Source organism: Drosophila takahashii, chromosome 3L (genome assembly GCF_030179915.1).
Source record: "Drosophila takahashii strain IR98-3 E-12201 chromosome 3L, DtakHiC1v2, whole genome shotgun sequence".
Lineage (NCBI taxonomy): Eukaryota > Metazoa > Arthropoda > Insecta > Diptera > Drosophilidae > Drosophila > Drosophila takahashii.
In genome coordinates, this window is record NC_091680.1 from 8,990,411 (window position 1) to 9,013,488 (window position 23,078).

Genomic DNA, 23,078 nt, shown 5'->3' on the forward strand with positions numbered 1-23,078 from the left:
TTTGCAAGCGGGCATAAATCAGTTGGCAAGTGCGGGGGCTATTGTGGTCGGGCTATTGAATTACAATGCAGCGGGTCGCATTCGTTTCTGGCTCTCTGCCATTGGAAAAGCGGCAACAGGTGGCCGGAGTTCACAGCGACGAGTGCAGAATTTCCCGAGACGCTGAAATGTGTCGCATTTATCATTGGGAAATATTTGTCGCATGCGAAAGTCCCCGGGGCAGGCTCACAATTTATGACGAACTAGTTTTTGGTGCAACGAAGCCAAGGCGGCGGCTGCCACGCCCCTTTCCTATGAGATAGAGAGCTGGTGTGGGCTGTTCGGCAGCTCGAAATTAATCAAATGACATTATTATGCAAACGGCGCAGATCCTGGACCAGTTTTCAAGGTTCCGTCGAGCGTTTAAAATACAATTAACCCATATTTGTGGACCCCCTTTACTTTCGTGTGAGTTTTCGCAAGTCTTTTCGTTTTATCATTTGAGCACTGAGAAAAATGTGTTGGTCATATAAAAATCTATAAGGATATAAAGAAAAATTGAGATATTTTATAAACATATTTTAAAGTGATTCTTAGGAAATTATAACTATTTTTTGCTTCATAAAAATACATAAAATCCCTCAAAAAAATAGTTTAAATATTTTGTTATCAAATAGTTAACATAACGTAATTTTTTCCTATGCAGAGACCTGCGAGACAGAGCTACTGCCGCCCAGCTCGATTGGCGAGCTGCCTGAGAAACTGCTGACCAGCGGTGTCTATTTACCAGGTGAGCATCCATCCTTCCATCCGCATGCGGCGGACCTAGGTGACAAACTTTCCATTTTCGCCGCGCCCCCAGCCCGATCCTATCTAATTCTAGACTTTCACTGAGCCGAAAAACCAAATTTGCTTATAAATTGGAATCGTTTTTGTAACGCCCCGCCGGGCAATTTGCCGCTGGCCATTTTCCTGGTGTTCGGCGAAAAGCGGCTGGGGGAAATGCACATAAAGTTGGCGCTTTTCAATTAATGTGCACACGCTTTTTCGCACATTATCGAAGGCGAAGTGGCCACCCAGGGCGCACCAATTGAGACAGCTTTGCAGTGCGATTTCCCACATCTAGAGATCTTTTATAGCCCATCGCTTAACTATTTTCACAACTCCTTTTCCAGGCACACGCACCCTCCAAGGCGACCCACTTGTGAGCGTGGACGCGGCCTGTGTGGCGTCCGCCGGCCTCAATTGCTACGAGCTGGCCACGCTGCTCCTCTACTACAGCACAATTCCCGAGCGAAGGTAAGTGGGGGATCTACAGAGCGGCACTGAGAACAAAAATCACAGAAATCGGTCAACAAATGGGTGTTTTTGCATACCAAAATGAGTCATAATGCTGGCACATCAAGAGTTCTTTTTAGAAATACAGTATTCATTTCTATAACATTACCAAGAAAATTGTAACATTAACCCAATAGGTTTAGAACTGAAAAGTTTTTTCATTTTCTGATATATAAAATTGAAGAACAGATTATAATTTATTTTATTAAAGACTACAGATCTTTTTGCCCGTGTGCATATCTCAATTTCCATATCTGAATCAGAATTAGAATCAGCCTCATCGGTTTAGTGTCAAAGTAACGCATGGGAATGGGCTCAACGAGCAGCTGTAGGCAATCGCAGAACCAGAACCAGTACGAGTACGAGTACTACTACCCGTTTCCCCCGTGAATCCCCAGAATCAGCATCTGCAGCCGAATCAGGCATTTCAATTTGTCTGACAATAAGTTCATAGACTCGCAGACCCGGCAGACCCGTCGGCCCATCCATATTTACGAGCCGATATGCAAATGCGCCAGCCAGTCAGCCAAATGGCGCTGGGAACGATGCGGAGCTGCATTTAAGCCTTTAAGTCGGGGCCCCCACTTCCACTCCCCCGAGAGATTCGTTTCGTTTCGTTTTGGCCCGAATGCACGTCAGTCAATTTGCCACTTTGGCTAAAAGGAAACATGCAGCAGCAACAGAATAGAACAGAGCTGAAAAAACAACGGCAACATCGAACAGCACTTGCATTGTGAGCCGAGAACTTTGCCTCAGAAAATGGAACAAAAGTCTGGGCTAAAAGTCGATAAACACTGTCCAGCAGGGTTGGCTATCTGCCCTAGATCTCCTACTGAATGGGGATTTGGTAAAGTAAACATTTAAGACGGGGCAATTCAGTAAGCTCGGTGAGTGTTTGTACAGCAGGTCAAGTGCAAATGGGGCTTTCAAAGAACATAAGATCAGATTTAGGGGATAAGATAAAGATAATGTGATAATAATTTTGAAAGCCAATATAAATGCTATATATTTCATATTTTTAAAGAAATATCACGGGAGAAAATTCCCAATTAAGAAAATATAAAACCTGTGGGAGAAAGACCATTTATAAAACTCAGAAATTATATTCCAGCCACTCTGCGCGTTAAAAGTGTATTAACGAGCTTCCCGTTAAGGGGTCCATCCCAAAGGTCATGGGAAAAAGGTCTCGAAAATCCCAATAAACTCCGCTTAACGGACCATTTGCCCTGCTGTTTAGTGTAAATTAGAATTCCACTCAGGTTGGCTGCCAATGTTTTGTGGGGCTGGCTTTTGCGGGCACGTCTTTCGAGGGACTGTGTGCGGCTTCCCTTTGAGGAGAAGGAGAGAGTGAGAGGGCGGAATGGGGGAGGATGGAAAGAGAGGGAACGATAACTGCAGGCATATGAATGATTTTTTTCCCGACAGATTCGTGACACTTTAAAATTTATGATGTGAACTTTTATTTTGTCCGCAATGGTTGTTGCCGTTCTCCGCAAAAGGTTCCAACTGCCACACGATTCCTGGAAATATCAGAAATCTGTGAAATCTAAATCGACGGAGGGGAACACTCGTCGTCATCTGGCGGCCACTTAGACTTCTAAGCGATGGCAATGCGATTCCCGTTCCAGTTTTGGCCAGAGTCTCGGCTCGAAATCCAGCTGCATGCTGATGTTAATTGCTTCAATGCCAATTGGTAAAAACGCGGCCAAATCGTGTAGAAGAGTCTTTGACAAACATTGGCAGTGGCAGTGGCAGCAGTTGCGCTGAAAACTGGCACATCTGCTGTAGCCGCCTCATCATCATCATCATTATCAGCAGCAGCATCAGCATCTCATCGCAACTCGAGTCGACTCATCCCAATCCATCCCATTCAGTCCAGTATTTCTCTTCTTTTGACCTGACTCATGACGAGTTGGATGTGCCAGACCATTGACATTATTTGCGTTTGTTTGCAGACATGTGTAAGGTATTCATTAGCTGCCTGTCCAATTCGGAATGTCAGCCAGATGGACGGCAAATATTAGATGTTGGCTGGCTCCGCGCTCAGTTTTCACCACTGCGTCAGTGTCAACATGGCCACTTGGCTTATCCGTGGCTTACATCATTTGTCTGGGCCAGAGGTCTGACCTCGACTCTGGCTCCCCTGACTCCCTGACTATCTGGCTCCAAAAAAAAAAAGAAGAAAAAACCCCTCCTACGATGCCAATCCACAACTCCCTCCATCGTGTGTGTGACAGCTTGCAATTAAATTTGTTTTTATGGACACAGTTTGGCGGGCTGCACTTCTCGGAAACGGAATCTTCGGCTGCGAAAGGTACCCAGTACCCAGTACCCTGTTCGAGTATAAATATGCATGCCTGCGCATAATACGGATATGAAAGAAAAGCTCGGGTTACACACGCTCGACCTAGGATTGTGCTCATATTTTAATGCGTCTTGCCCTACAAAATCGACAGAGAGAGTGAGTGAGCTAGGCTGTTCCGAAAACCGAAATGCATTTGAAATCAGCCAAGGTTTTAAAATTTAAATTAAACTTTTTGAGGTTAAAAGGGGGCTAAAGCGTTTGGGGTGATCCGCAAAATGGGTTCGAGGAATATGGGTCGACTGTATAGTTGTCATGCCAAAGAAAGGGGAGGTGTACGATCGAAATATGTATCTATTTATCAATAGTAAAGGTGCAAGTGTTTACTAATATAAAACCATATATTGCAAGACTTTTTCATGACATAAATAGTTTTTAATATCAATTTTTTTATTATATTTGGAAATTTAAATTTCGGTAAGAACCTTATCTAAAAAGCTTGTTAGAAATAATATAATATAATTAAACTTATATTAGGGCACCGCACTAGATCTTCAAGTAATGATTCGATTCTTCAAGACAAAGATATTATTTAATGATCTTAAGCTATCCTAACAGTATTCCAGTTAGTTAGGGTATTTCCCAAATCGACGTGAAGAAGATCGTCTGGCTCATTTGAGCGTGTATATAGGCTGCCTCGGAATTGAAATGCCGGGCGCTCTTTATAGCCTGTGCGCACTGTGCGGCATCATTAAGCCGCGCTCTTAGACCCAAAGACTCCGCAGAAACACGCCACATCAGCGGATCTTGGCCCCGTGAGCATTGCGTGCAATTTGCAACTGCAACTTGGAGAGCAACTGCATCTGGAAAAGAACCTGGGGGTGGACTTGTGGCTCTGACTGCCAATTGAGAAGCATGTGAGAACTGAGAACCAAGAAAACCCGGCCTGGCATGCGTTTACAGTTAGCCCAACTTGGCCGCTAAAGAATTTCCAAGCGGCTGTGCAAACTTTGGCTAAAGTGTTAGGACACGGCTCTCGGCTTCTGTTAGTGCCCACCAGCTGCCATTAGCGGCAATTTTCAATTTTTATTTACGCTGATTAAAAGTGGCTACCAACTTGTCATAGTTACGTGATTTCTCCCCGCTGAGTTACTGAAAGGTAAAGTGCTTCAGAGTCCAAGTGCAGAGGCCGCTTATTGCCAATTAAAGTGAACTTGTTTTGGGCGTAGCCAAGTCGGTGTGTTCTGCTCCCCAAGCGGACACCACCACCCAATCCGCCCAAGCATTATGTGTTTCTCTTTTTGCCTCCATGGAGCTGGGCGGCGGCCCACATGCGAACCAGTTCACATGGAAGCCTGGGAATCAGCGGGAAGAGAGCGATTAATTCACTGGCTGAATCAGGCGGGAAATGCTAGGCGAGATTATAATGATTTATTGAAAAATTATAGCCCGAAAGCACATTAAATTTAACAATTCTAATAAGGTGCTCCAGTGTTTCTGTTTCGGCGGGGGAAAGAATAATGAAGACAACTTGGGAACTACAAAAAAATGCATAGTTATGTTTTAAAGAAAATTACCTTGTTAGATGCTGAATTGAGCTATTGAGCTTATACAAAAAATACTTAAATTAACTAAGGATTAGAAATTAAAATTCAAATTAATTTTAACTTTATTGGACTTTATTAACATTAGGGATTTCCCAAAAAGGGGTTTCCTTCCTAAGTTTTAGATTTTTAGATTCTAAATTTCACCTTATATTGATTTTTTGTGATATGTTCAAGTTTTGAATGAACTTTTTTTGAACTAGTTCACCGATCCTTGTTATTTGCCCACCTCTGATCGACAGCAGGCCAACACTTTTGATGTTATTTATGCGACTTGACCGTGCACCTTCTCGGCCACTTTGTACCACAACTCACGGCTCGTTTTCCATTGCTCTTGCAGCTCCTGCCCCTTCTCCGCCCCGGCAACACCCGGAACGACGGCAACAATCAATGGCCATAAAAGCACCGAGCAGCAGCAGCAGCAACAGCAGAAACAACAACCCGCCCAACAGACATTTACCATTTTAATTGCCATCGAGAAGTCTCAACATTTATGCGTAATCGACTTAATTTGCCAAAGTCTCAGACTCTTAGCCAAGCAAATTGGCAATTGTGAAATTTTGGCCGTTTGTTCCGATTCGAGTCTGCTGCAATTGTGCAACGAGCAGCAGCAACAGAAGCAGCAGCAGCAGAACAATAACAGTGATCACCCGGTGAGTTTAGAGTTAAGACAGCCTGACCTTTCAGATTGCTAAAAAAGGCACAGAGAAAAATTAATATGAAGCCCTTTATAAATTGGTGAAACTTTGAAATAATAAATTAAATTCAATTACTTAAGATTTGAAGCTTTGAAGATTTGTGATAAGTTAGAATTAATAAAAATATATTCTCATAAAATACTTTTAAAATGTTTGTTACAAAAATTCTAAAATATTTTCATTTCTAAATTCAATACATTTTTTTAATACTTTCAAAAAATGTTTTTTTTTTAACTATAAAATAACCATTAAAACAAGCTTAAAAGTTACTACAATATCACAAAGTTGTTCAATTATAATAATTTAATTTATTTTAAATTCCAAGGCCTCTTAAAAAATAAGAAACATTTTTTCTCCGTGCCATTGTCAGGGGGTTGGGATCGAAAGGCCAGGCAACGGGCTAACGCCCCAGCCTGAGCTCTCGACAGCCTGATCCCCAGCCAATTAACCCGCCCCGACATGACCGGCTGGGCCAAAACAGAACTTGTCCACTAATGACAACGAATCCGCTGCTTCTCTCTGCTCTGACTCTGACCCCAAAAAACAGGAGCCGTCGTCGTCGCCATCGCCATCGTCATCGCCAATGGATTTGGTTAAATTCATTAGCGTGGACCAAGTCACGACAAGTGTTGCGCCATCGCAGCTGCCCGCTGGATTGCTGCCCTCCGTGCCCGCCCTATCCAGCCTGGCGGGGATTAGCCAGCGGCATCACGATGCCACCAAGTGGCGCGAGTTTTTCGCCCAACTGGAGGCCTTTCAGCGCCAATGCTCGACGGCCGGCGGTCGGCTGGTGAGTGCCCTCAGCGAAATACGCGCCGCCGATCTTCAGGGATTGCCCACGCGCCGCCAACTTTATGGCCAGCATCGCGCCCTCAGTCGTGCGCTGATGGACTCGCAGCTCCACAGTCTCCGCAAGATGGGTGCTGGCCAGTTGGCCAGGCTTCAGGATCTGGCCAGGGCCATCACCTCTGCCCCTCCAGCTTCGCCTCGGATGACGTCACCGGCTTCGGTCAATATCACACCACCATCTTCGGGGGCATTCCTCAACGTGGATGCCGCCTGCAAGCTGCGCAAGGTGACGCTCCTCTTCAACGAAGTCGACCGAGCGGCCCAGCGACTGGAACAGCTGACGGAGCAGCGCAGGGAGCGACTCAGGCAACTGACCAGGCAACGAGCTCTCGAGGATGAGATCAGTGAGGTAAGTCAGGCATTAAAGTAAAATATATATAAATGGGAACATAGGAAAGTTCATAAAAGTAGCTCTAAATCTGCCAAGTTTTTTTAGGATTTAAAACTCTAAAAATTAAAATCTAAAATTATGAAAATGTAAACAAAAGTTCTGAATAGTCAGAGTTTTGTTTCTAGGATGAAAACCTTAAAATGCTAACAGGAAGCCTCAAATTTTAAATTTTAGAAAAACTGTTCTCATGTAAACAAAAGTAAAGCCAGTTGCCCTTTAAACAAAAGTCTCCTTATCTGTCGGACCTGCTTTATACAGCCCCATAGTAAATCAAACGATCGTACGGTGAAAAAAAAAACGATTAAACAGAAATGCCTGGTAAAACAGCCGAGAAGGCTTCCGGAAAGGATAAGCCAAAGACAAAGGCTAAGGCCAAACCGGTATCCCAATCCAGCCGGGCCCAAATCACATTCCCCGTGGCTCGTGTCCACCGGCAACTCAAGAAGCACAACACATCAAAAATGCGCATCGGAGCCACCGCAGCCGTGACCACCGCTGCCGTCCTGGATTACCTGACCGCCGAGATTCTGGAGTGTGCCGGCTACACCGCCCAGAAATTCAATGTGAAGCGCATTACCCCGCGCCACCTGCAGCTGGCCATTCGAGCTGACCAGGAACTGGACACCCTGATCACGGCCACCATTTCCGGAGGCGGTGTGATTCCGCATATACACCGATTCTTGACCAATGAGAAAAATGGTAGCGGAAGTAAGGATCGAGATCCTGAGGAGGATGAGGAGGCCACATCCTCGCAGGCCTACTAAGCCAGCGAGAAATTGAGGACCACTTTCATACACTTCATATATTCAATGTGTTCTATCTAGCATCCCCCGAAAAACCCACAAGCATACAATTTTCAAGAAAAAACGAACCAATAAGAAACAAAAACCAAAGCAAAGTTATTACACTGGAAAAATTAGTTATATGAACTTATGATTTGGTTTTTGTCTTAAATTGTTAAAAGAAATATGGGGAAATATAGAACCTTATAGTTGTTTATGGATACGTGCCACTGGCAACTTTGATATTGTATTGATATTAAAGAATAATACAACATAAGCTGGTATATTTTTACAGAAAATACGTAGTATACATTTTTCACAATTTCAAAAACAAACGAAAGTGTCTCTGCTGCAAAGCAGTTCTTCTACCTCATACAGATCCACCTGTTGATGGCTCTATTCCCTAGGTTCGCCGAACGATTTACAATATCCATAAAATTGGTTTCTCCCGGCAACTTTGTTGTCTCGCGGTTTTAATGAGCGGTGGCCTCGGATTTGGTGTTTGCTGACAGGAAATGCGGCAGGCGCAGCAAATGTGACTCCAAATGCCGAATGTGCATATCTGCAAGATACGCGGCGCACTGACATTGTTAATTGAATATGCATTGCGTTTAATGCGGGCTTTATTAATTTATTACGCGCATCCGCTTACTGTCCGCTCCTCGTAGCGCTTTCGCATTAGTTTCAGGATCGGTCGGCCGATTGGGATTGAGAGATGAGGCTGCCAGTCAGCGGCCAAATGGAGTCGTTAGATAAGCGCAGGCATCCCATCCAGCTGGATGGCAGCCATCTGCCATTTCCTGGCCTTTTAATTGACTTGTTAATGAGTTTTTGGTTTTGGGCCTAAGGAAAGGGATGGGATCCCCCATATTCGCATGTTGCATATTGCATGGGCTACCGTGCGCGCCATGCGCATAATTGCAGGCGCACGCACCCACAACTCTGCATCGTCTCTGTATCTTCCACTGGGCATCTCGCTTAATCAGCGACAGTGACAGTCGGAGTTACGCCCAGTTGGGCGACTCCTTTTGGCCCGGCTAATGCAATTCCGCTGATTAATCGCAATCATTTGTTGCGGGATTAGCTGCAGTTTACATATTCGTCATACTTTCGCGCCACTATTAAGTTTTGCCATTATTATTATGATTGTTGATGCTGCCGCAAGATGCTGCTACTACTGCGGCAGTTGCAGTTGCTGGTTAACAAAAGTATGTCAAATTGCAAACACACAACACGCAGCTAGTACACATAGGAAAAATATATTAGTTTAAACAAATAACAGTTTTATAAATTCTTTAACGCCTTTTTAAAAAGGTTTGTCATCAGAAGTTTTTTTTTAAATTGTTTAAAGTGATATATCTGTAGACATGAACAAATTAACAGAATGTGAAGTATAGTTAGTTAAAAAGCATTTAAATACGTTAAATTTTAGAACAGATTTTTAAAAAACAATGAAAAACTATTTAAATAAATGTAAAACTTCTGAATTAAATTTTTTGTCAAAAAAACTAAATTTTCAAAATTTTAAACCTTTATTTTCCTCTCTGTACCCCACACCATATAAGGCCCCACGGCCGATTGAATTCCCCATAACCAAAGATGTATAGATAGCCGTGCGGAATCCTCAATTTCATTTAATAATTTGCGGAAATTGGCATTTAAAAATTTGCCGAGCCTTGTTAACGTCTCGTATGTGGCGTCTTGGCCTTTTTCACACGCTCCCGCGCACTCCGCTCGGTTTTGAGTTTTGAGAAATGTGCGGCCATTTATCTGACTTGATTTTTGAGCAAAAATTGAATTTTAATTGCCAACGAAAAGTTAATGAGAAAAGTGAAAGCAAGGTTAAAGAAATTAAATGCAATCTTTATTTTTCCCTCCCTGTCTCTGGTTTGCTGTTTGTTTTTGTTTGTGATTTTTCAATCGATTTGTCGACGGTTTGGGGCGCCCATTGATTCGCACTCGCATTCGATTCGATTCGTTGACTCTGCTCATTTCATTTCATTTCGATTTGATTTCATTCATTTCCATTCCAAAAGTAGTTCACCGATAAGCCGCAGCCGTCCATTCAGCTGTCTTTATGTCCGCTCGAGAGGTTGTCCGTCCGTTTGTCCGTCCGTCAGCGTTGTCCCGCTTGTCATATCGCGATCGGCGCAAAAATCATACTAAGAGATACTTACGAGTATTTAACACCAACACGCTTTCAATTAAAAAGGCGTTGACAGCTACCAATTTTGTGCAGATCGTTGTTGGCTTTTGTCTAGCCACAGCATTTAGTTTTCAAATGCTCTAACAAAATGGTTTCAATTGATTTTTATTAACTTTTGTAATTAAATAATTTGTAAACCATTTTTAGTTGATTTTTGATTTTAAGGTTTTAAGAAATACTTTTAAAAATTTAAGTAGATTAAATTCAAATCTGACACCACAGAGTTTCTGTTTTTCATCCCCTTTTCACGGTCATAAAAATCATTTAATTTAAATTAGATTTTTCGATGAATTGGGCTTACAAGAATTTTTATGCGTGGGAAAGGTGAGAGATCTGCACTCCCAGCCCTTTTGGGAGTGCTAGCAAACTTCTTGGCGGTTTTTCCCAATCAGCTATAAATATCTGCAAGATACACAGATAGTGTATCCACCGCTGGCCGTGTCAATTGATCTCGCATTCATCTTGTTTCTTTTTAATTAAATATATTTAATCTGCGATGCCAAAACAAGCCGAACATACGAAACTGGACCACAAAAAGCGTCTCCAGCCGGCCGGCAAACTAATGTTGCTGTCGTCCATTAGGCGCGAGCATTCAAACAAGGTGCGAAAAAAGATGCCGCCGTGCTTGATGTTGCTGCCGTAGTTGCAACTGTTGCTGCAACTGCTGCTGCTGTGGTGTCGCCATTTTGCTGGCCAAGAGGATGACGACGACGACATTATGATGCGATATGCGATATTGTATCTAAATTGTTGATCGGCTGCATTAGCTGGGAGCTTGGTAGCCTGCTAGCTTGATAGTTTGGATAGTTGGGAGCTCGGGTCCCCGAGATGAAGGTGGATTGCTCCACAAATATGGCCATGATGGGTGTTTGCCGTGCTGGCCGGAGAAAGGGGTAAATGCAGCTGCGGCGACAGATAAAAAAACATTGCTGACGGTGAAATTGGATTTGCTTAGCGCGCTTTCTTTGAGACGATTGCTCTTTTTCTGTTTTCTGCTGCACAAATTAATTTGCGCAATGTCGGCCTCTTTGTGCAATGAAAACTATGTTTAATTGTTTCGCGCCTTGAATTGCAATGGCCATAAGGAGCATTTGGTTTTGGATTTGGCTTCTGCGGAGGCAGCGAGGATCTGTGTCGCGGAAGCCAGCTTATTTATGGCCCCTGACATTTGACCGGCTGTCTTTTGGGCCAGGAATGCGGTGGCAGTACCCCCAGCTCCTTTCTCCTGTATTTTTCGTTTTTTTCAGCTTGCATAACCGCACTGCCAGCTGCTTTTGGCCAAGAACTGGCTGCATAGAATTCGGTCAGGCGAGAGCCATGAAAAATGAAGGCTTATTTACTGTCGACATGGCGAGGCGAACCGCCTTGGAACCCCGGCAACCTCGAACCACGGGACCCCATCCACAGGGGCATTAATAATAACCGCATGTATTAGCCCTCGCGGGCATAATAAGTTTTCCACCCAATAGAGATGGACAAAGGCATATTTCGTAATTAACTCAAGTTATTCAGAATTCCTCCACTCTTCCACCTGTGTTGGTTTTTCGAAGACCCCATTACATAAACGTATCGTTAGTTTTCCCCACCGGTTAACGGTATGGAAAATAGAAACGGGTTGCAATACAGGAAAATAAGATTACCCTTAATTGCAATTAGTCGGCGGAAAATTAGTTTTTGATTTCGGGTTTTATTCATTTTCCCCACGACGCACTTATCTGTCTTTCAATTGCTTAGCCAGCTGTCGATTAGCCGTTGACATTTGGATAAATGCTAGCCAGAAGTCGAGAATTGAAACTAAGCCTATGGGCACTTTGCTAGATTGACAAATCTTAAGTGAACCAAATACAAAAACTTGACAAACAAGAAGCTCAATAGGCTTAAAAGGATTTGAAGTTGAGATCGAAAACGCTTTCAGTTGTCTTTTAACCATATTATGAGAAATTATCTGTAAGGAATTGGATCATATTATATGAAAATCTCAAGATTTATATCTATAAGTTGAACACTGTCTATTAAATATATTAAGAGAAATTAAATTTCTGCTGGAAATTAGATCATATTATATGAAAATCTCAGGATTTATATGTAAACTAAAGAATACTTTAGGATTCCTATGTAGAAGGTCCTATAAGTTAAACATGAGTCTATATGAACTGAGCGAACCTATTATATCTCTGGCTATCTTCGGTCCCAAAACCTCCCCGTGCGTGATGATATGTAGCACCCGTGTCCGCTGTCATCTCTACCGAAAAGCTACCAAGATACGAGTGCTCGTACGAAATGAACACATGCTTGCCGCAAGTGCCGCCAATCCCAACCGGTTGAGATTGTTGCATGCAAATGTTCCACGCAAACAAACAATGCAGATGTGGCTCCTCTCCTGCTCCTCCATATCTCTATAGATATATGTATATTGTGGTGCCTCCTCCTCCGTGACTCCATGGTTCCATGTTGGCTGTGTCATCAAAACGGACGTTAATCATACGCTTAGCAAGCCAGCCATCGCCGCTGGCCATCGTTGCTTTGGCCAGAATGTCCAGGTTATTGAATTAACACGGGTTTGGGGTCCTGGTCTTAGAGTCTCGGTCTCGGTCTCAGTCTTTCAAAACCAGCAATATATGCAGTATATATACTGCTCTTGGCGGTCAGCAGACAAAGTGTAATTGTTGTCATGTCAAAACGTAACTGTCACATTGGGTCTGACATGTTTTTTAACACTAATTTTACACGCATTTTTAGAAATCGTCAACTTCATCAACAGCTGTCATCACTTTTTGAGCGTCGTCACGTCCGCTCCCCAATGCAGTTGAAATGGAGTTGGCTCTGGAGTTGCAATTGAAGTTGGACAGTGTCGCCGTCGCCCGATCGGCGATAAGCTGCCACGCCCCTGGCCCCAGACCCGCCCCCCGTGATGCACTTGCTGTGCCAAAGCAGGCGGCAAAGCTGCTTTTCCACCAGCAACACCCTGGCGACACAGCAGCAACACCAAGGTGCACAACAGCAAATCGCCGGTCGGTTGCATGCAATATTGTCACCACATTAACGTCTTGGCCTTTTGTGGCCACTATTTATGACTTTGTGCGTGTCGCACTATCTGGAGACCTGGGCCATGGGATTTGGACGGCCGATTGCTGGTTTGGAAAGTGAAAAATAAGTAAAATCGTAATCGCCTTTTGCCGTAAAATAGTCAAACGAAATTGCTTTATTACTTTCGGTAATGAATGCAGCCGTGCGTGCCAAGGCTTTTCCATACATAAACCCCTTTCTGGCCCAGTGGGGTGTCGAATGTAGGTATGTGGGCCCGAAGGGATCGCAGATCTGGTTATTGCCGGTTAGCAGGGCAATAAAATTCCAAATAAATCACGTTTAGTGGTTGGAAAATGTTGCAGAGAAAGAAAATGGGATTTGTTAAGCTTGTCCAGTAATATTTTTTATCGAAGTGGGTATATTTTCACTTAAAAGATTTGTATATTTTCTTTAAACATGTTTTTGAAATAGAATAAATTAAATAGTTTTCTTAGAATTTTTAAAAACAAAAGAAAAGATTTTTTAGTTATCTTTTTTTTCCTAAAATAGTACTTCAAATATTTTCTTAGGTGTATTAGCTAGGTGCCAAGAAAAATTGAAGTTCCAATTGGTTTTTCCCTCTCCATTAGTCGGCTTTCATGTTTAATGTCTCACTTGGCGCACTCGCATTCCGAGGGCCATTCCTCTGATCTCCTAGCCAGTTATCGCCGCAATAAGTTCTAACGTGCTGCCATAAATTCAAATGCAAAACAGCCCGGACAAGAGCAGAAATACTTAAAAGCCCGAGATAAGCCGGCTGCGATATGCTTGAGAAACCAAAGAGACACATCACCATCAACAACAGGCGAACATAGAGAACAAATTAGCCAACAAGAAATGAGACAGCCAAATGGCAAAAGCATATCATTTAAGAGGTACTTCAAATAAATTACCCAATACCAGAAATAGAAGCAGAATCCACAGAATCCCAGTCGAAAATCCCCTGCACCCCAACAAGCTGGGGAAATAAAATGTAATTCAAGACAAACCGAATTGCAAATATTCTTACAAATGAAATTAATACTTATAGTTTTGTAATAAGTCTTAAATAAACAAGAAATGTTTACTTTAACAGAAATTATTACACTTGTTGAAGGTCTAACAATTTGTAAGATGATGAAGTATTTTAGAAATATGTTTGCCGCAATAATAAACTTAGGCTAATAGACAACACATGATGTAGATTTCTTTAATCATCTATTGAAAAACGGAAATTGTGACCAAGGCAGAACTTCCACAGGAAACCATAAGTTCAGTTGATAGACTCAAATCGAATGGACAACATGTGTTGGCCTATGATAAAGAGTAATGATCCAAAGAGCACTTCAAATCCCCAGAGAAAATCGAATTACCCTATTGAAGGGTAAACCGAATGCCAATAGTTGTTGTTTTCGGTTGTCTATGATAGGCTGCTGCTGCAACAACTACAAGAACAACTGCAACATTGGCGACAACTTTGTAAAGTGTCAAAATAAATTCGATATTGTGGCTTAAAAATGTTTATGGCCACGAGATAAATGCGCGACATTTGTGTAAATTACACGACAGCAGTAAGGAGCAAGGAGGAAGGAGCAGGGATCAGGAGGAGGGAGTGGCCACCACTGGAAGCCACGCATGCTCACAACTAGCCGCCGTTGTTGTTGTTGTAGGTGTTGCATGTGTTTTATGGCGCATGCGATCAACTTGTTAAACTGTCACGTTAAATTTGCGTTTTATGTCAGGCGGCAGCCGCAAGAGCTCCTAAGATCAGCACGTCGAGAACAGAGTGCAGTCAACTCGAATGCAGTGGCTCTTATCAGCGGAGAGCTCCACATCCGCCATAGATGGACGCGTTCTTATCGCCGCAGAAGCAACTTCTGCCACCGAAGACGAAGTCGCAGGCGGATGGTTGACATTTGCCTATTTACTTAGGTGCACTGAAAAGAACTAATATAAACTATTACAATTCAACCGATGAGAAAGGGAATTTCCCGAGATATCTTTTAATCTTATTTTATTAAAAATTGAGATATTTTAGGGTTGTTTCCTTTGTTCGCAAATATATATGTCAAAATATTTTAACAGTAATAATAGCACTTTTTGGAATCGAAATCTATAAATCAAAATTATTTCCTCCAAAAAAAAAGGAACATTATTATTATTATTATTTGAAATTCAAATATAGATTTATTAAGTCTTTGATCCTTTTCTTCTCGCCGTGTAACCAAAGGCAAGACTCCACTCCGCCGATATTGGCGACATCGTCATCGGTTCGCCGTGGGTGCCGGGGCTCCCTGTCTAACCCATTTTTTTGTTCTTCGCCTTTTTTTGTTTACGCTTGCTAATTGTTTTGATTTTATTGAATTTCATTGAGTGCCGCCTGCCAGCGACGAGGACGGAAAGCCGAAATGAAATTGAAAATGCCTCATTATGTGTAGAGCCGAGTACTTGGGTATACGTATATACAAATATATATAGAAGATCGTGGGCCTGGGTGACGCGGAGCAGTTGCCTCGGCTTTTCCACATCCAGTCGCGATTCTGAGCTGCCTGTGGCATGTTGCTGCAGCTTTTGTCGCGTTTGGCGGACTTCGTTGCTAACAATCGCGCCATGATTCCCTGGCCAAAAACAGAGGACCCAAGTGCCGGCAAATTGGCAGCCGAAATGGCCAGCTATGTGAGTCAGCCATCGACTTCGGTCGGTCGGCGTAATGATATAGCAATCGAGTCGGCTATTAATAGTTCACAGTTCAGTGATCAGCCCACGTCTTATCGCCATCGCAGTTAGCAGTGAAAATCCACTTGGGGCCGAGTTTTACTAAATCAATTAATTAATTTATGGCCAGCCTGTGCGGGGCAATCGTTGAGAAACAATCTGCCGATCGGCCGCATAGAGCCAAAAAGGCCAAACTTCCCCCACCCGACGATCGGTTTCAATGTAAACAATTTCAGCAAGCCGGCTCAGTCTATCTTCGCAATACAGGGTGTCATCGGTCTATTATATGGAGCAAAAGCATCATCTGCGACCCATTCAAATCGATCATAATGAGTATTTGTGACCCAATCCAATTGTTCTGACATACTTCACATAATGACATCATCGATCGGTGCATGTGGTTCTGTTTTTTTAGTTGATTGAAAATAATCGAGCCACCAAATTGAGAAATTCAAGGTCCGATTTCAATGTCCGGTTTAATTATTTTTCCTCTGTGTTTTCACTACTAATAAACACACTAGTGTGGCAATTAAATATTTAGAGAGCGTGCTTATAATCTTTTGTTTGCTTTTCTAGATTAACTGTGATTCACTTGAGTTTTCCATTGATGAGATTAAACCTTTTTACCTGAACGTGAGTCAACGTTTTTCTTTTTTGTAATACTAAAATAGAATTGCTTAAATTAACTTAGAAATTAAATAAAAATTAAATGTATTCTCCAAGTTTTTTTGAATTTCCACGAATATGGAAACCACACATTTTTTAAAGTATCTCTTGAGACACCCTTAAAAACCACTCGATGCAATTATCAATCCGCCATGCTCAATCGAATGGGCAAAAGCTCTCAGCTGAGTTCCAAAATTAGATTAATTAAAGAACGAAGTCAATTAAGAAATCAAGTCGATTGCCTCACCCTGTACATGGCTTAGATGTATATATATAGGAGTATACAACGCCGCTAAAACCCGTGCCTGCCATATCTGATGAGCATGAAGAGTCAGCGTCTCTGACAGCCGATTGTGCTGCGACTGTGAAACTGGAGCAGCTGTTTAGAGCCCCTGCTCCAGATCCCCCCTATAAGACGAAAGCCCCAACTCCCACTTCCCAGCCCCCTGAGACTGTATTTTCATTCATTGGGTGGGATGGAGACGTGGACATGCCCCAAAAGAGGTTCGAGATAGTGGATCTCGAAGCTAGAGATTGGCACTCGGAAAAAAAACACAGATAATTTTTCATTTTAAATAAAGAAATAAATATTTAATATGGGATTTAAAAGATAGATAGGAAAGAAAACATTTCTGTAAAAATATAAATATCTTATGGATTAGTTTTTAAACATTTTTCTTGAAGGAACCGTAATTTCTTTCTGTGTACAAATAAAACTGAGACAGAACCCAAAAACGGAAAGTGAATGCGCCGGTGCACGCGTCTCGACCTGGTAATTGGGAATTTGGAGTTGGAAGTCGGTGGATGGGCGCTTTCTGGGATGGGATGAGATGGTATGGGAGCTGGTTAACTCGGTTCCGTGGCAGCATCATCATCATCGTCGTCGATTGTATCAATTCAATTGGACGCAGCAGGTGATTAAAAATTGGTTAGAGCCACAAAATTATCAATGTGAGATCGTTGATTGCCCGTGGCTGTTGTTTTTTTTTCTGTTTTTTTATGCCTTGTCTACCTGTGTGGTTGGCTTATATTGTGGTTTCCAATACCTTTGGGAGGCTCAGCTGCCTCCAAAATACCCATAGTTGAGTCGTTTTATTTGATTTGTGTTCGATTGGATTTTAATTTGTAAAGTGGAGGCTAATTAGAGCGTCGATCATTTCTATGAGTTTCACTTTTCAGCGCTGTGAATGGGGAATTGGAAATTGGGAGGAGACAACCATGATGATGATGATGATGAAGTGGGACATGGCAATGGGGAACCTTGGCCTAGCGCGTGGGCTTGTTTACAGCGAGTTGAAGGTTTCCCACTGATTTCGGTTTTCATGTCCTATTTTTAAAGGTCACCTCTTGGCTGGGCAGCGATGGAGCGGAGAATCTGCAAAAGTTTTCCCACTTGCAATGGGACAACGAATCGCAGCTGAGGACCCAGGAGCAGGAGTTCGAGAAGTACTACTTTATAGCCATGGTAAGTGATGCACTTTTATGATCCTAGAATTTATTTTTAACCCTCTAAATTTCCAACAGAAACACTTGGCCAAAGGACGGGACCTGCATGCCGCTGCCTTGAAAGTTTCCGTCCTGAGCGAAAGCGCCAATAACCTGAAGTCCGCCCTAGATCAATTTGGCCAGAAATTGGAGCTGGCCCACGAGCGTTTCGAGGCAGCCGCCCGCCTGCTGCACTTGCTCACCCAGCATCAGCGGGAAACCGCTGCCAGGGAGGAGCTGCAGCGCCTGGCGGAGCAACTGGGCGCCACCGCGTTGCTGGAGAAGCACTGGCCGGCGATGAGGAAGAGCCACTCGCTGCCGGTGGCCAGTAGCACACCAGCTCCGACCGCTGGGAAGAGGGTCAGCTATCGTTGCAGCTCGGCCAGCGGCAGCTCCTTCGAGGGAGGTCCTTCGAGCAGCAGCTGCAGCTGCTGGCGGGAGAGCCGCAACCTGGAGGACATGGACCAGATGGACGAGGAGGAGGAGGAGCAGGACTGCGACGGCGGCGATGGAGAGGAGCAGCAGTCCAAGATTGCCGATTCCGGAGTGGGCGTCTGCGATAACTGCGAACGCAATCCCAAGCTGGCCAGGATCTGCTCCTGCCAAAGCCTCAACGAAAAGAGGTTGGTAATCTTGTGTATATATAAGGCGATCCTTTAAGTTTTGAGAATCTATGCAGATTCCTCTTTAACCCCTTTAAACTTTAAATATATATTTTTAAGATCTACATCCTATAGGACAATTTAAATACACCCAAAACAAGAAAGGAAGCTAGCTTCGGCCAGCCGAAGCTTATATACCCTTGCAGATAATTCCTATTAATTTACAAATCGCAAAAATGTTAATTTTCCTATTATTTCTCATTAATTTTGCGTTCGTTTCAATGGCAGCTATAGGATATAGTACTTCGATTTTGATAAAATTAAAATTGAAATTCGAAAATATTTAAAAAGAGTTATATCCTAGAGTAGAAGAGAATACAATAAAAACCAACGAAGCAATAATTTATTTCCTATTATATTCCCATTAATTTTCCGATCGTTCCTATGGCAGCTTTATGATATAGTCGTCCGATTTTAAAAAAATTTTATTCGAAATTCAGAATTAGATAAAAAATTACATTTCCAAAAGTAGGATGTTGTAGGTTCAAAAACACCCAAGATATAATTTTTTTACATTTTTTTTTCCCGATTGTTCCTATGAGAGCTATATGATATAGTTTTCCGATCCGGCTCGTTCCGACTTATATACTACCTGCAATAGAAAGAAGACTTTTGGGAAAGTTTTATCCCGATAGCTTGAAAACTGAGAGACTAGTTTGCGTAGAAACGGACGGACAGACGGACGGACAGACGGACGGACAGACGGACGGACAGACGGACATGGCTAGATCGACTCGTCTAGTGATGCTGATCAAGAATATATATACTTTATGGGGTCGGAAACGTCTCCTTCACTGCGTTGCAAACTTCTGACTGAAATCATAATACCCTCTGCAAGGGTATAAAAATCGATATGAAACGTAGATCGATTTTACATTATTTAGGATCAATTTTAATTTGAAATGGTCAAAAAGAGTATTTCATATAAAATCGATATGTGTTTTACATGACCATATCGATTTTACGGGAACATGCTTTTTTTGTGTAGTTAACAAAATAGCTATGGTTTTGTCAATAAATGGATATAATACAATTAAGTATTAAGCAGACGACCTTCCAGTGAATAAATAATAACGCAGATTTAAACTGTATGAACCGCACGCTCTCGATGCCAGAATAGAAGTGAAGGAGAATATCGAGAGAGCAAAAGAACGTCAAAAAATAAGAAGAAGAAGCGGACATGAATGTATGCGTGTACATCAATGTAACTTTTGTACATTTGAACATTCAAATTCCAACACGCCACCTCAAAAGTTACATTGATTATCGCTTCAATTCTTGACATGAGATTGTGCTTTAGTTTTAATTTGTTTCTTCATTTCATTTTTCGTTTTCAATTCTGGGGATACATTAGATCCAGCATTTGCTGCAAGAGTTGGGGAAACCCAGTAAAACCCAACTAGATCCATTCAAAAAAAAATAACAAGAATATGAATTCAATTCAATTACTTAAGACTCAGTAAATAAGGAAATTCAAATTAATCACAAAAGACTTCATGAGATCCATTTCATATTTGGCTTCTAAAGGTGATGAATGTTCAGCAATAGTTTTACGGCTCGTAGTTGGTTTATTCAGACAGTCCCAGCTGGCTTCTCAGGGAAATAAACCGTGCAGATGGTAATGGCTTCGTCAATATGTCGGCTAGTTGCAGATCTGTGGGAATATACTTTACACAAATTAGTTTCTTTTCAATTTGCTCTCTTGTAAAGTGATACTTAATATCTATGTGCTTTGTTCTTTTATGGCAAGTAGGATTGTTTGCAATACTTATACAACCTTGGTTGTCTTCAAAAATATCTATAGGACCACTTAATTCTAGATTAATCTCATTTATTAGTGATTTTAGCCAAAGAGCTTCTCTTACTCCTTCAAACAAGGCCATGTATTCTGCTTCAGTAGATGAAGCAGCAACTGACTTTTGTTTCATGGTACTCCAAGAAACCAAACAACTTTCAAACATTTTAAAAAGATACCCAGTGGTACTTCTTCTGTCAGTTTCATTTCCAGCCCAATCGGAATCTACATATCCTGTAAGAATATTATTAAAATTAGCTACTTTCTTGAATCTAAGCTTGATATTAACAGTTCCCTTCAGATATCTAAGAACTCTTTTAAGGCATTGCCATAGTTCCTTATTGTTGTTGTTTGTATATCTGCTTAGAATACTTATTGAAGTACTTAAGTCGGGCCGTGTACATAACATAATGTACATCACGCAGCCAATTAAATTTCTACACGGTGCATCATATAATTCTTCTGATTGCAGAGCTAAATAGTCTAACTTGCTTGGAAGGGGAGTATTAACTGAATTACAATCTTCCATATTAAATTTTCTCAATACATTTTTAATATATGCTGATTGACTAAGACAAATCTCTCCATCAGTTCTATCAATTTTTATGCCAATAAAGTGTCTAATCTCGCATAAATCGGTCATTTGAAACTTGTCATGAAGGTAAGATTTAAAATTGGACATTGTATCAGATTTGTTTGTAGCAATTACTACATCATCCACATATAACAAGATATATATATTTCTCGAAATATCTCCCTTATCCAAAATATAAATACATCGATCAACTCCTAAGTTTACAAATCCAACATCCTTCAACACACTTTCAAAAACTTCGAACCAACATCTAGCAGCTTGCTTAAGACCATATATAGCTTTATTAAGTTTACATACTTTATTCTCATGAGTGTGATTTAGGCCTTTTGGAACGCTCATGTAGATTTCATCCTTTAGTGTTCCGTTTAAAAATGCAGTTTTTACGTCCATATGATGAACCATTAAATCGTATTGATTTGAAAGTGCCAACAAAAATCTAAAACTGGAAATTCGTGCAACTGGTGCAAATGTCTCATCGTAATCAGTCATATATTCTTGAGTGAAGCCCCGCGCTACAAGTCTTGCTTTATACCTCACTAAGTTCCCAAATTCATCTTGTTTTGTACTAAATACCCATCTGCAATCAACTATGTTTTTATTTTCTGGCTTATTCACTAAGGACCACGTATTATTTTGAAAATGAGAATTTAGTTCATCTTGTATAGCTTTCTCCCAGAAAGATCTATCCTCACGAAACTTAATCTCATCAAAGGTATTAGGAATATCATTTAAGCATATTTGAGTATTCATGAGACATCTTTCTAAAAATCGATATGATAATTTGGGTTTACTTTTAATTCTTTCACTGCGTCTGATTTCACCATCATTTTTATTTTCTTTTAATTTATCACCAGTTTCAACAACTGGATCGGCATTCTCTAGACATGTGGAATTTTCATTGAGCTGTTCACTTAACTCAGAATCAACAGATTCCTCATTTTCCACCAAAGGAAAATCCAACTCTTCATTTTCTCTACTTAAAGATTCAATATTTTGTTCAACAATATTACTTTGAACCTCAGAATCTTCTCCATGTAAAACTCTTGATTTTAACATGTTTATTTCATCCACCACAACATCTCTTGCTATCATAAATTTCCTCGATTCCTCATTCCACAATTTATAACCATTTGGTTCATATCCAACAAGTATAGCTTTTATTGACTTTTCGTCAAACTTTCTTTTTCGAACTTTATTTAAAGCATATACCGTCGAACCAAATATCTTAAGATATTTCAACAGTGGCTTTTTGTTATGCCACATCTCAAATGGTGTTTTATTTATATTTTGCAATGCTTTACTTGGGGTTCTGTTAATTAAATAGGTTGCTGTTAAAACAGCCTCACCCCAAAAATGCTTATTTAGTTTAGCACAACTGATCATAGATCGAGCCTTTTCGGTGATTGTTCGAATCATCCGTTCTGATACACCATTCAATTGTGGAGTATGAGGAACCGTTAAATGATAGCTGATGCCTTTTTCAACACAGAAATCACGCATTTCGTTTGAAAGATATTCCCTTCCATTATCGATATATAAATTAACAATTTTTAAATTGAAGTGAGCCTCGCTCTTTGCTACAAAGTCTTTGAAAACGAAAAACACATCCGACTTATAAGTAATTAAATAGGTCACACAGTAATGTGTATACTGGTCAATAAAAACTACATAGTAGTTCTTATTATCAATGGTAGAGGGTGTTATTGGACCACAGACATCGGAATGGACAACAAATAATGGCCGTGTAATATTTTCTTTATTCTTAAATTTTTGAAACTTTAATCTAGATTGCTTGCCATTTATACAAGCCTCGCATAATTCATGGTTTAAATCAATATTTTTTAAAATATTAGTATCTTCAAAAAAACTACTTCGTTTTATTTCTAAAAATTTTCCTACACTTATGTGGCCTAATCTTTCATGCCATAATCGATACTCAGCACTATTAGAAATTTTAGAAGTAAAT

At 41.3% G+C, this 23,078-nt stretch overlaps 2 protein-coding genes across 4 annotated transcripts in view; both read left to right on the forward strand.

The window, feature by feature from the left end:
* Pura (Puratrophin-1-like) overlaps positions 1-23,078 on the forward strand; it is a 60,271-nt gene that overhangs the window by 31,828 nt on the left and 5,365 nt on the right. For 2 of the 3 annotated variants that reach the window (XM_044394667.2, XM_044394668.2), the window contains exons 6-11: positions 686-769; positions 1,155-1,278; positions 5,564-5,876; positions 6,469-7,119; positions 17,915-18,040; positions 18,100-18,683. In XM_044394667.2, coding sequence (XP_044250602.1) covers positions 686-769; positions 1,155-1,278; positions 5,564-5,876; positions 6,469-7,119; positions 17,915-18,040; positions 18,100-18,683 — 1,882 coding nt within the window. Of the gene's footprint in view, positions 1-685; positions 770-1,154; positions 1,279-5,563; positions 5,877-6,468; positions 7,120-15,723; positions 15,871-17,914; positions 18,041-18,099; positions 18,684-23,078 lie in introns of those variants that run through there. The other variant, XM_017137210.3, reaches the window with a different exon arrangement.
* LOC108065831 (histone H2A.V-like) lies at positions 7,376-8,194 on the forward strand. Its single transcript, XM_017154051.3, has one exon. The coding sequence runs from the start codon at positions 7,473-7,475 to the stop codon at positions 7,923-7,925; it is 453 nt and encodes a 150-aa protein (XP_017009540.2). The 5' UTR covers positions 7,376-7,472; the 3' UTR covers positions 7,926-8,194.